Below are 13,903 nucleotides of genomic sequence, written 5' to 3'. Positions count from 1 at the left end.
AACTTTAATGCCTTAGTTTTCAGATTGTCATCTCTAAAATTAATACTTTTACTTATTAGTCTGTTCCAAGGATAAAGCATATAAGAAAAAAGAAAAGCTTTGGCTCATTATCATCAGGATAGCAGTGAGTAATTTGCTATATAATATTATCTCCACATTATTCTACTGGTCATAACTTCTTCTCCAGAATGTTTCTTTGGATAAATGGAAGAATGATGTAAAAAATTTTTTTGCAACTATGCACATCAAAATGCAAGAGAAAGAAAAGTTAAATAAGCTAATCACCCCATTGAAGAAAATTGGCTTATTCTGCAGGGTGGATGGCATGAACCAGCTTCACCAGCAGGAAGACATTTCACAGTGTTTCGCTAATGTGGGAATCTTGAAGTATAGTGTTGACAGGTAAAGATGTTGAAAAATATAATGATTTTTAATTTTTTTTAAAACCATGATTTGATTTTAAAGTAACTGTTATTTAGGACCCAGAGTGTTTTAATAAATATGCAGTGTAATATTAAAAAATCTAATTCTATTCTTTTTTTAAAACAAATGTGCATACAGCCTAGAGACAGCCTCTGAGGTATGATCATTCATGTTCTTCTTCTTAAATGGTTTTAAAAACAAAAGATCAAATATAGTTAAGTTATATAGAAAAATATTTCTTTTTCCTGAAATGCTCCAAGGAGCAGTCATTAAGAATGAGCTCGTGAAATAGAAAAACCAAGGTGAGAAGATGGCAGCAAATGTGGAATGGTGCCGTGAAGCTGGGTCAATCATTTCAGGAGAAGCAGACAGAAATAACGTAACTCCCAAAAGCAGATGCTGGTACCTTCTCAGTAGAAACAGATGGGACTTACGCTGTACCCTGTAGAAAATATTCTACTTTATCATGAAAATGTCATTAATAGCATTGCATTGGTACGTAAGAGTCTGCTTCTTCACCATGTCAAGAATCAAGGGGCGCCTGGCTGGCTCAGTCAGTAGAGTATATGACTCTTGATCTCAGGGTAGTGAGTTCGAGTCCTACACTGGGCATAGAGATTACTTTCAAAAAATTAAAAAAAAAAAAGAATCAAGAAAAGAGGACTGTATTACAAACAGAAGCAATACATTCAACCAGCTACGAGAGAAACAGTAGAAGGGCGCTTTCACCCAAACCCCTGGTAACTCAGGAGTAGGAGCCGATGTCCCCATAGAGCCCCCAGGGCTCTGAGAGACTGGGTCCAGCATGAAAGCAACATGCGCTCTCAGAGAAGGCAGGGGCAACTTTTGCTTCTAAAATTTCAAAGTTCTATTATCATGTTCTCTTGTTTGATGACTTTTATTTTCCCACATCCTTGCCTCACGAGGGCCACTCAACTGACTGGTTTGTGTTGTTGCAGCAGTCAGGAAGAACGTCGGGCTCCTTCACTTTAGAGTCAAGTCTGGTCTTCATTCAAGGGCAGGTGACTTGTTTCTCAAGGGCGATAGCTTTCCTAGTGACACTAATCTGCCATAGGTCATAGGAGAATATAAGAGTGACAGCTAGTGAGTGTCTGGAGGTGACATGTGTCCCCATAGCAGCAGTGAGCTCTCAACCCTAGGACAACACTTCCGGATGGACCGTTGCAACTTTTAGGAGCCTGTCTGGTTTGGGAACCTCGTGGGCAGTGCCCGCCCCAAAGACTCCTCTTACCCTTGAGCTTTGAGTAGGAGCAGCAGAGGGATAACTTCCCATCTGCACATTTGCCTTAACAGATTCACCACGGAAGGGCAAAGGTAATTCACCTTGGGCACCTGCCCTTTCCCTTTTCTCTTCGGGATTGCACTTACAGTGTCGGGTGGAAATAGAGATCCTCTTAAGGACCAGACTGCTTGAGCCCTGAATGGGGAGGATCTGCATTAGGTCTGTGACTCTGGTTGCCAGAGATCCCAGAGCAGCCTCCTTAACTAGGGACTCATACTCCGCGGTGCAATGCGCAGAATTCTGCCAGCGGTGCACAAGGCTACACAGCTTCTCCAGGCTGAAACATCTTTGCTTCAACAAAACCATCCCCACACATGTCAGAAAATGGCTTGAGATTTTGAACAAAATGACTTCCAATATTCCTTCCAGGTCTCCTATTCTGCATCTAAGCTTTTGACTAAAATGAAAATGAACTCCATTGTTGTTTGGAAGTCATGATTATGAGTTGAAAACTGAATGCCAAGTCAAGTCTCAGCCTTCAACTGTGACACCTGACTCCCCCACATTAAGTTGTCCTCTATCCCTGACAATTCTCCCTTTAATTAAAACGCAGTCTGATAGGCAGAATCTTGGGGTGCATAAAGCAGTTATGTGATTCACTCAACCATTTGTATGCATGTGTGACCTATTTAGCTTTTAAAATCCTATTTAATGCCAAAAACTACATTAAAGAATTCAAACAAAAGCTCACAGGGAGTCCCATAATGAGACTGTTTTGATTATTCCAGTGATTAGCCCATTTCCTTTCTCTTTGGTAATTTCATTTAGAAAAGTAGTCATTTTAAGAACAAGTAGATTTTCTCTATTGCTTTTCTAGTTTGCTGTGAAATTGGCAAGTGGCCAACCATCTGTGAAACTGCAATTATTACTATTACTTAAAATTTATCAAACCTCTTCAGGTGCTACGGAAATAATTCTCCTTAGTCTACCAAGACAAGGCCAAGAAAGGCATGAACGAGACCTAACCTTGCTAAAACACGACAGAGATAACTTTTGGGGACGTTGTTGGAGAACATGTTGGTGCAGGATTGCTGACGGGTTCTGAGCCACTGCAGCCAGGCATCGGTTCTTCTCTGCCTCTTCCTCCCACGAGGAGGATGCGTCCATTCAGGTGTGCATTTGTTCGTCACTGAGCACTTCTTGAAATGTATGGGTGTGTCAGCTTCTAATGTAACTTGCTTCTGAATAATTCTAGCAGTACCACCTCCTTTAGTCTCGTGTGTTGCCCTCCGGGAGTGAGAATCCAGGAACAGCCTTGCCATACCAGGCAGGTGGTCAGCTTCACCCTGCTGGTCTACCTCAGACAGCGACATCTAGTGGGAAGAAGTCATGGCTATCCACTGCGTGGCGTGTCTGCTTTCACTCTTGAAAGCGCTAACAGATTGGGTAATGAATTACACAGCCTACTTAATGCCTTATTGTAGCTTTTCCATCTATTAGGTGACTTAACACATGACTTTGAGGCAATAAGTTCAGGAAGATTACTCCCCATTGTGTAAAGTAATATTTATCTTTATCTATCCTGAAATTATCCTTCAAGCATTATGGGATTGTTTCCAGCTCTAATGCTGAGGTCGGGTGAACAAGCTCATTTGATAGATTTTAGTTTTACCCACACCAGGCCTTTGTCTATCCAGATGGAAGCCCCTAATTTTCATCTCTTCCCAGAGACCTGCTCCCTCTGATCATTAGTTTTCCCTGTTAATCAGGCTGCAGTGGCGTTTGGACGCAACTTGTCTGGCTGTCTGCGAAGTGGCACACAATGGCTAGTCCTTTCAGGCACGGATGTGAGGCCATCTGGGAGGTGTGGGATTTCCCAGCTGTATTATAATTTTTTTGAATTAAACATCTTCGACCACATAGAGAATAAAGGGCAGAGACACTGCCTAGGTGGCCCATAGCGATCCCTCTGTTTATGCTTGCAGAAAGAAAAAAGACAGAAAAAGGAAAAATTTTTTAAAAAAGGAAGAAAGGAAGCAAAAAGAAAGATCAGTGTTCATAATTAAGAAGCAGTGTGATCAATTCAAAAGCACTATTTGCAAGTAAAAAAGGAACCTCACTTTGTTGCTTTTTTATCCCAGGGCCAACCTGAAGGGGTAAGCATTTAAGGGTTTATAAAAAAAAAAAAAACAAAACACAACCCCCTAGAAGGGTGCATTTAAGTGGACCAGTGATTTATTCCTTTCCAAGAACAGTAATTTTATAGTACTCAAAAGTACTCTATTTTGAGTTTAGAAGTTCGAGTCCATAAAAAAAAAAAAAAGCTGTACAAGTGTCTTCCCTGTGCAAGATGTTCTCTAGGCCTGAAAATGGATCTGGTTTCAGATCCTGTTATTTCGACATGACGATTTGTTTTCCTATGGAACACTGAGACAATATAATAAATTACAGCTCTCTTGCTGAATTTTATTTGTTTCTCTTTTTTTCTTCATGCTAATAGTCACAAAAATCTTTCAAGTGCTGCCTTATCTTACCTTTGCAAGTACTTCCAAGCATTTAGGAAACTGAGTTCTTTCCCTTAAGAAAATTAGAATTCACTGGGGGAGACCGAGTAAACATGTCGTAGGCATTTATTGCGTTTACTCTTTGGACTCCAATTATTTGGAATTGCTGAACACTTGGACGTAGCCTGGGTTGAAGTTCAAATATACTTCATTTTGGATGAAAGAGCCTCCTAAACAAAGCAAACGACGCATTAGAGAAATTTTTATATTTTTTTCAAGGAAAAAACTTTAAGCTGAGTCACGTTTTTCAAGCAAATTCTTAAGGGTTAAGTACAGAGGGTTGTATTTATAAAGGTGGGTCATAATGGATCTCAACTTCCAAAACTCTATAAAGGATCAATGTGCTTCTATTCCTATTCTCCTGAAAAAAAAAATGGGTGTTCTTCTTTTAAAAATATCTTAAATATATAACTCAGGTACACAGTCTTTGCAGCTGGTTTACACTTTGAGTTCTGCTTGTGAACGCACATGACAGGAACACGTGAATTTATAGACATCGTCTTGAAGTACTGAAGGGGTTGCTGGTGGCTGCAGTCAGCAGGGTAAGGACAATGACAAGATACTGTGTCCGTGCAGAGCAGAAACACAAAACCGTCCTGCTTAACAAACATCGTGTTCTGGAAGAGCATGTGTCTTTTAAGTCTGGCATTGTGCCAAGGGCGGCACACACAGAACTTTCTCCTTTGTAAGACACCATTTCTTGGGGGAATTTGTATTGTTCTACATGTGTTTTAAACGCAGGCGTGGAGACTGGAGCCCGGGAGCCTTCTTAAGGGTTCAGTTAAATAATTTTGCAAATTACAAACATGCTCGATTTGGCTTTTCAAAGCTACAGCTCTGAGACCAGCTTGCCCTCCTAATTTGGAAACATTTTCTTTCTGGTTTTTATTTTGACATGGACCCTGCTATCTACTTCCATGGCTATTTCCAGCATCCCATGAGAGCTCCTTCCATGGTCGTCATAGTGCAGACAAACACTCAAGAAAACCAAGAACTCGGTGCTTTCATAAAACATTTATTTTTATTTGAAAACATTATACAGGCATTACATTGCCACAGCCAGTCCATAGGGGAGCATGCAAATATCAAAAATGGAAAGTTTGTTCAACTTATCGGTGTAAATCTCCTTTTTGGTTCATATTTTCCACTTGCGGTGTCTGGATTAGTGTGCTTTATTATGTGGCTTGACAATAGAATCCTACCCATGGGGTAAAATCTGTCCTGGTAGCTAGCTGGGGACTACTAAGTGGTTATAACTCAAAAACAAACCCCAAACAAACAATACTATACGCTTGTCAAAAGGTTAATAGCACAAGTTAGCAATATCTAAACTAAACATTGAAACATTTTCATGGGACACAGTGGTGCAAATTTTTCCGTTGCTTGGTCTACCTGATCGTGTATTTTGGAGTCTGGCGCCGGTGGGAAGGTGACCAAGGTGGGCGCTGCTCCCGCTGCAGGTTTTCAGGGAGGAAGTGAGAACCAGCAGGGCTCGCTAGCTGGGTGAGGGGGCGCTGTGGTTTGCTTACCCAATCAAATTCTATACAAGTTGCTGAAGTCTTACTTGTGGAGGAGAGAGTAGTGGTGGGGTGGAGGTTGGGGGCGGGGAGGGGGGAGAAAAGCTGAACTTTTTGCTGGTGTCTACTGAGGCTGTGAAATTTCAGAAATGAAAACGGCTAGAGTTAATGTCCTACTCCCACTTCCCACCCCACTCCCGAAGGACCAGTGTTTTTACACAGAGAAGAGTTTGTTCTTTGCCATTTTCTTTTTTGTCCGAATGGTCAGTCTGGAACTCCTGATCTCAGATGGTGCGATATGTTATCAGCCTTTCTAACTGGAGACAACCAACACAGTGACGTACCCCAGTGACATGAAAGTCTTCTGTGCAAGGACACTGGATGGTAAAGGGTAGACAGTGAGTTCACCTTTACATTCACACTTGGTTTCCATACAATGGAGTCAATTAAAATATCCTAGAAAATAATGCAGATGGCTACTTTTAGCCATCGTTGATTGCAAACCTTTTTGAAATTTAAATTTTAAAAAACTTCCCAGTCCGCTGAGTTGACTTGGAATAGCGTCATCCACTTATTTCTCGTAAGACTTTACTAAGTGTCTACAAATTAGTGTCATAAAAATGAATAAAAAAGACTAAAACATTTGGCTTTAAAATAAATACTAAAAATGCAATGAATCAAGCAAATTATGCCAAACGAAGGAATGTAAACACAAAATAAAACCACAGTCTTTAAAGGTCTTCAGATCTGAATGGACAAAATATTCAGAGAAAGGTATTTAATCGGTTTAAAAGGTAGCAGAAAGCAGACACTGGCAAGTTGTTTCAGCATTTTTTTTTTCTCCAAAAATAAAACATATTTCTGAGGGGGCCGAACAGAGATGACCATAAACTCTGCATATCCGAGGAGATAATTTTCCCCCATCTCCAGGGGCAGGACTGCACCCCCTGGGCAGAAGGCAGGCCCAGGGGCCACCTGGCTCGGACCATCCAGCATGGGACGCGTTCACCTGCCCAGGATTTAGGCCTTGTGCAGGCGCTATGGGAATCCTGACCGGGCCGAGATCTGTCGACTTTACACGGGCCCCTCTGGTGTTTTGCTTTGTTTGCTTGAGATGTCTTGATCTGAATTGCCCAGTTTCATAAGCATTTATTTTTCCTTTACAAACCCTGTACTCCCTCTTGGGTCTTCTTGCATGGTATTGAAGCCAGACAAACTTAAAGACTATTTCACATACTGACACATAAAACCTATTCCAAATTGTAGAGGTCTGTGGTGTTTCTTGATTTTGTGTGTGTTTGAAAAAAAGAGTGACTTTAAGGGCAAAAAATTAGACTAGTGACATATCCGTCAAAGCCTTATCAGGATGCCACAACGTTCTCTGTATCCCGAAGAATATGGTGTTGATATATTCTGCTATTGAAGGGATGCCAAATATGACCAAAATGCCACACTTTTTCACTCACGACATGTGTATCACTCCCGAGCGGTCAGATCAATCAAGCCATTGTGAGAGACCGCTCCACATTAGCACCTTGACTTTGCTGGGAGGCCACACAGCCGATGACACGCCCACAAGGAGGGTGATGGCCATGCTGGTATATCTTAAAAACAGTGTCACACAATTTAAGAGGGCAGAGGGCCATGGCTTTTTCCAATGACTTGAATAATTTCCACAGTATCGCTAAAGAATTCTAGGAATTAAAGGTAAAACCAAATAAATTTTTGGAAGAGAGGGTATAGGGCGGGGCAGAGAGATTTAATATATATATATCTGTATTACCCTAAACACACATGATACTATTTGGGGGTTTCCTATAAGCCACAGACATGCAACTTTCCTGATCCTGTTATTACAGGGACTTCATCAGCAGAATCCCGTGCTACAACAGAAAGGCAACGGCCCGGAGTAATCAGAGATTGAGATATAAAAAGGCTCAAGTGTTTGTTTTAGATCTATTCCTAGAATAGAGAATTACATGGTCAGTTGCCCCTCCCCACAAGGGTCACAGCACAAGATACTTATTGAGTAGGCAATCCAACAGGTAACAGCAGAAACCGTCAGCCACCAGGTCCCTAGGCTACGGACACTTCTCAGGGGTGGAGCTCCTGGGGCGTGCATCACTCATACAGACTGTGCAAAAAAATAAAGTATGATTCTTAAAAAGTGACTTGCCATAGAAAAGTGGGATTTATGTTCACTACACGTGGGTCTGGCAATAGTTCTTGTCAGGAGTACAAAACGTCCTCCTGAAAGTTAGTGTAATACCAGTAACATAATAATACAAATAATAATCATACTTGCTTTTAATTCAAAAGTTTTCACAGTAATGAATGCAGGCAGGTGTGACCAGGATACACACTAGCTAGGCGTCTCTCTACGTCAGGTGGGTCGGAGCCCGTGTCTCCAGGGATGTTAGCGGGTGCCTTTTACAGGCTTTCGGATCTGCTACCTTGCCGTCCCCCTGCACACACCGCACCTAATAAATACCTTTCTCTATGTACAAGACAGAGATGAAGGGTGGACAACGTGGCCACGGAGGCGACTTCAGTGGGCAGGGAGGGCCTCAGCCTAGGCCACACGGATGTGGGGCTCCTCCTCGGTCTCCTGGCCCAGGCTGGTGTAGGTGACCGAAGGCTCCACCTGGGCCGTGGCCGGTAAGTCCACGACGGGCCCGGAAGGGTTGCGGAACTGCTTGTACACTCGGGGGTCCTGGGCGATGTACGTGGAGGTGGAGGAGTAGAGCACCAGCCCGATGAGGATGGTGAAGAAAGACAGCAGATAAAGCCCTGAAAACTGAAGCACAGGACAGCAAAGTCATTTAGCGGTACTCAGTGCAGAGCGGCTCCCACGAGAACGGGGCACCACGGGACCAGCGCGGAGCCTTTCCCCACGGAGCAGGTGGCTGGATGGGGCGGCCAGCGCTCCGAATGGGAAGTGAATGTTCTCTTCCCAAACTGCCTCGGTCTTATTGATTCTCTTCATCTGTTTTCTCGGCTCCGTGGTGAACACAGAAGAACACTTAGCTAATTGTCCCGAAAGGGCCGGTCGGAGTCCCTGATGTGGGAGGGCTAGTCAAGCACAAATGAAAATACATCGAGTTAAAAGCAAAACCAAACCAAACCAAACCTCCGATATCACTCAACAAAGAGTGGGTTGTTTGTGGTTTCATTAAACCTGGAAGAAATATAGATGTTCCGTTTAAGGTTGTAATGAAGTCATAAACACAGAACCCCTCCCCGACACAGCTGCATTGGGCCCTCTCGTTGTGCCTTAATCCCATTCAGACACTATTTGTGTTCTCTGTAGGAACTCTTACTGACTTTTGTGACTGTCTTTGCAAGAATAGATCATCCTCGGATCGAAAAAAAGAATAGTGTAACATTCCATTCTTGCTCCACTAATCTGGAAACAACCAAACAGAGCTGTGTATGTAGCATCCTGCTTCCTAAAGTATTTGCTTGACGATTAATAGAGATTTGGGCGGGGGGGGGAATATGGGTTTATACAAGTGCCCGAGAGTTTATGTATGTTTTTGAAAAACTACAACTTCTGGACCTTCTTGAGTAGTTACACTGGAAGTCTTTCCTCGAGGAATTACTCGGGGGCGGGGGGAGTAAGATAACAACACAAGTGTTGCCATTTCTATTTCATTCATTTGTTTATTCATTCATTTGTTTACTCATTCAACTAATAGTTCCTTGTATGCCCTTCTAGAGCAAACATGGAATTAAATACTGGGGACAGAGAAATGAGAACATATGGTCAAGGGCTTAATCATCTCGGTGGACAGACAGAGGTACAGGTAGACAAAATACAGTGCACTTGTGAATGCCAAATCTCATTTTAGGCAACAGCTGTTGTCCCAGTCTCGACCACCTGCTGCATCCGTGGGCAAACAGAAGACCAACTTGATTGGCTTTTCCTATTTCATTTTTCACGCTCATACTCTAACAGAACTAAAAACTGCTAAAAAGACAAAAATTAATTGGAAGCTGGAAGAACAGGAAGAGGATCCAGAGAGTGTTTAGAGTCAGTTGCGAGGCTAGAACAGTTCCAAGACGGCCACAGCAGAAAAGACATCCCCGAGGTGAAGAGCTCCTGCCACAGTGGTGTTTTTTCCTTTTTCTTTCTTCTTTTCCTCCTCTCCTTCCTCCCCTTCTCCGCCTTCTCCTCCTCCTCCTCTCTCCCTCCATCCCTCCACCCCCCTCCATCTCTCTCTTCAGCAGCAGCAAGGTAGCTAAGACTAAAGACCATTTTCTGATTTTCTTTCTAGATCATTCCTCACCCTGTCTTTCAATTCCTTTATTCTTCATACTCAAACCATGTGATAGTCTTTCCTCAGGTGGATTTATAGACTAGATTCAGCTTGTAACAGCTTCACTTGAATAACTTGAAACGACCAATTCAGTTTTTCCCAATGAAAAGAAGCGTGCTTTATTCTTTGATTCATGAATTTGTTGGTAAAATGAAATGGGAGGAAAAGAAGACCATTCAGAGCTGTTGCAGGTGATCTCAGAAAACCGATTTACCTCTACACTTGCTTCCTGAAATTCCACACTTGAGAGCTGCAGTCTTTACCTAGAACTCTGGTGAATGAGATGGGTTTGTTCCCAACACTATAATCATTTCAAATATTCTCTTAACGCCTTTCATTTTCAAACTCCATGGACATGTCCCTTGTCTCAGGTGAAGAGCCTTGCCCCTCTCAGGTGTGAGCGGTCTCTGCTGCAGCAGCTGGAAGTGGGGAGATTCCGAACTGCCCTCTAACCTGACGCTGGATTCAATCTTAGCGCCCCTGCTTTCGAGCTGTCATTTTGGACAATTATGCTAACCTCCTCAGGCCCAAGTTTCCTTATCAGTAAAGTGAGGCTAGTAATTGTTACATATATATAGGTAGCTATACCAAGACAGGCTGTAAAGATTAAACTCGACAAAGCATGTATCCGATGTTATCCAATGCCTACCTTGCAAAAAGCATCCAATTCATATGACCTTTGTTGTCATGATTACTGTTTTGTCGTTACTGTCCATAGCATTATCTTATAATGAGTCGCTCATATATATATATATATATATATAAAACACTCTTATGTAATCACTGATTAAATTGCCGTTCTCCCTTAACTATGGGACTGTGTCTTTCCTGACCAGTGTCAAGTGCAGAACCTGGCATAGTGTTAACATCTACTAAGTGTTCTTTGTATTTTGAATAAATGAATGAATTTAATTATGTAGAAGTTTCAGATTAAAGAAACAGACAGTAAAAAGTCAGCCTGTACCTGGGTGTACTTCAAATTTTTTAGCTTTAAACTTGAAAACCCAGTGTCATTTCTCATACATACAATGGCAAACAAAAACTCGTTGAAAGGGAAGTCAGAGTATTGACCCTTGATCATTAGCTTCAAAAATCATCTTCAAACCTGGGGTCAGTGAGAGGAGAATGACAAGACAACAAAGTGGGAGGGGCAATGCAAGAGTCTGGGTCGAGGAGGGGGGCTGCTGATCAGTGGATTGGCACAGGACGTTACATAAACTCAGGATGGGCAGGACTTGGACACGTAGAGGGAGGGACAGGAAAGGGTCTCATGTGGGGTATCCTGCAGGAAGGATGTGAATTCCTCTCAATTTCTGGTTTCGGTTCCCATAGTTCGACTTGATGAAGATGACAAATATTTTAAAATTCATCTCTGTAAAGCTAATACCTCTGCCATTGTATGAGCAGATACCTGAATCATCCCTTTTTTGGACATGGAAGCATCAGGTTGAATGATAATGCACTACCCAGTGTTCTCCTGGGACACAGCTTTAGAATGAGAGCATAGTTTACTTCCAACGCATTTCCGTTTAGTTCATGCAGAATTCATTCCAACATTGTTCAAAATATAGATAGCATGGATTTTATATGACAGAGGCACCTTGGAAGTCACCCAAGAGTTTTTATTCATAGATGGTAGACAAAGTCTTATGTAGCATGCAAGCCCAAAAAGGGACAGAAAGACATGCATTATGATTATCAGGATAAATAGTGAACACTAGAAATAATGACAGAAAGGTTTGATTTTCTTTCTCTTTTTGGGTTGACAGAAAAAAGAAAGTGGAATCAGGATCCCTAATAGGATGATTCCCAGTTTTGGATGCTCCACTTAGCCTAATAGAGCATTCTTAAAAAAAAAAAAAAAATCAAGCAAATAAAAATTCTGTATATTCTAGGCTGCTTAACTCATTTAGTGCAAAGAAATACTCATGCTGAGTTGCCTAAGCGAAGAACAAGGAGTGTCTGGGCACGAGAGGAGGTCTGAGTCACACATAAGGCAAGGTTCGGGTGGAGGCATGCTGTCCCCATTGAAGAGCACAGGCTGCTGTTGGAAGCGTACTCTGTGGTCCCAGTCAGCTGTAGCCCATCAGAAGACACTTTATGTTCTGTGCTGTAGACGCACTTTCACCTGGAACTTTGAGAAGCTGAGAAAGGACGCGCCGGCATCAACACACCACCGCGCTGCACACCGCGAAGCTTTTTCCATCCTGATGGGTCTCTCTGCTAACAAGGGTCAGCAAGCACTCATGGCACATAATGAGAATGCCTGTGTGTTGCTTAAAGCAATTTGACTGGGACATGAGCCATTGTCCAGAAGGGGGTGGCTTGGAAGACTGATGAAAAGATTGTACAAAGTTCCTCAACCTCCAGCCAGGAATTAAACCCAGCTCTAGCCAGCTGGCATCTCAATATGATTACTATTTAGCTAATGGGACATCCAGCACATCAGTTAAGGACAGAACAAATTTTCATTTTGGCTTTGGTACTGCACATTTAAACAGAGTTTTAATAAACTAATGACTTAGTGAGTCTTAAGCCTATACCAGTAGAAAAACACATGGTTTGAAAAGTACATTTATAAGTAAACCAACTAGAACAGGTGAGGAAGAGGGCAATTTTCAAAGGCATCTTTCCTTTTCTACCTTTACCAAAAAAGGTGGCAGGGGTGAGCAGAGAAGAATGTGGGCAATCCTCAGAGAGGCGTAAGGTTTCAAGGATGAAGTGACTTTGGGTTAAAACTCTGCTTTTACTGAATTTATGTACCAACCACTTCTATATGATGGGCCTGCTTTTTCTTCTTTCCTGGAGAGTGCACTCTTGGTACGTACTTCTGTATAATATGGCTTTTCTAAGACTCCTGATGTTGGGCTCTGGTCATTTTTGCTCAGTGACTGCGCTTGGGCCTGTTAATGACCAGAACGAATTTTTATTTAATAGATAATGCAAAGTTAAGAGTCTTTTAGCTCTTAAAGGGAGATGTATGGCAGTTCTATCTCCAGAAAAAAACAGAGTCAATGGAAAAAAGAAACTATGTTGCTTGTGATATGTAAAAGGAAGATGTGGAAAAGAGTAGCTGGTAAGGTTTCCTAGGAAACTGGGGTACAGGGGGATGAGATTTGGGTAAAGTTCCTGGAGATAACTGACAAAAAAGGAGAGATTTAAATTTAGATCCAATTTTGATCTAACTTGGAGAGCCAAGGAACCTCAGAGAAAACGTAATTGGAAGGAGGGAGAAAATAAGATCAAATTAGAAAGAAAAGAGATACAGGTAAAGGAAATTCCTCAATAGCCAGGAGGGAAGGGGACTGCATAACTGGATACCCAGAAAAGAAATAATTCTTCTCCAAATTAACCACGTAGTATGTATTCTTTCTCTCTCCATCTCTCACTTATTGTGTATACACACACACACACACACAAACACGCTCACGAGTGTGCATGCACACCTGTGAGCCACGACAGCTGACCTGACAGGACCAGCTTTCTGAACTTAAGAGAAGCTGAGTGGATGAGAGAACACCATCCCTGAAGCCTTCTCATGTGTGGCAGGTGAGCAAAGGACAACATTTTCAAACCCTCATGGGTTCCCAAGGCTATCTGTAAAGTGTGGAGGAAGGAAACAGTATCTCAGGCCATGCCTCATCTTGCAGGCATTATCGCTAAAATGTAAAAAGACATGTTGTCTTGCCCCAGCAAGGGGCTCTACCCGACGCTAGGCTGCTGTTGAAAGAGGCATTTCATTTGGAAACTTGATAATGGTACTCATTGAAAGCGGTTTCTGCATTGCCTCAGAAAAATGCTTAGAAAGGAATTCAAGGACATTTCTAAGTGTTCTCA

At 42.3% G+C, this 13,903-nt stretch overlaps 1 protein-coding gene across 1 annotated transcript in view; it reads right to left on the bottom strand.

Annotated features, from left to right (window-relative positions):
- Positions 1-5,232: 5,232 nt before the first annotated feature.
- SLC35F1 (solute carrier family 35 member F1) overlaps positions 5,233-13,903 on the bottom strand; it is a 402,488-nt gene continuing 393,817 nt past the window's right edge. Inside the window, exon 8 of the mRNA XM_034669043.1 lies at positions 5,233-8,544. Coding sequence (XP_034524934.1) covers positions 8,320-8,544 — 225 coding nt within the window. The 3' untranslated portion in view covers positions 5,233-8,319. The remainder of the gene's footprint in view (positions 8,545-13,903) is intronic.

This window comes from Ailuropoda melanoleuca, chromosome 10 (assembly GCF_002007445.2).
Source record: "Ailuropoda melanoleuca isolate Jingjing chromosome 10, ASM200744v2, whole genome shotgun sequence".
Taxonomy (NCBI): Eukaryota; Metazoa; Chordata; class Mammalia; order Carnivora; family Ursidae; genus Ailuropoda; species Ailuropoda melanoleuca.
The sequence above is the reverse complement of the archived record's forward strand: the minus strand, read 5'-3'. Positions and strand labels throughout refer to the sequence as shown.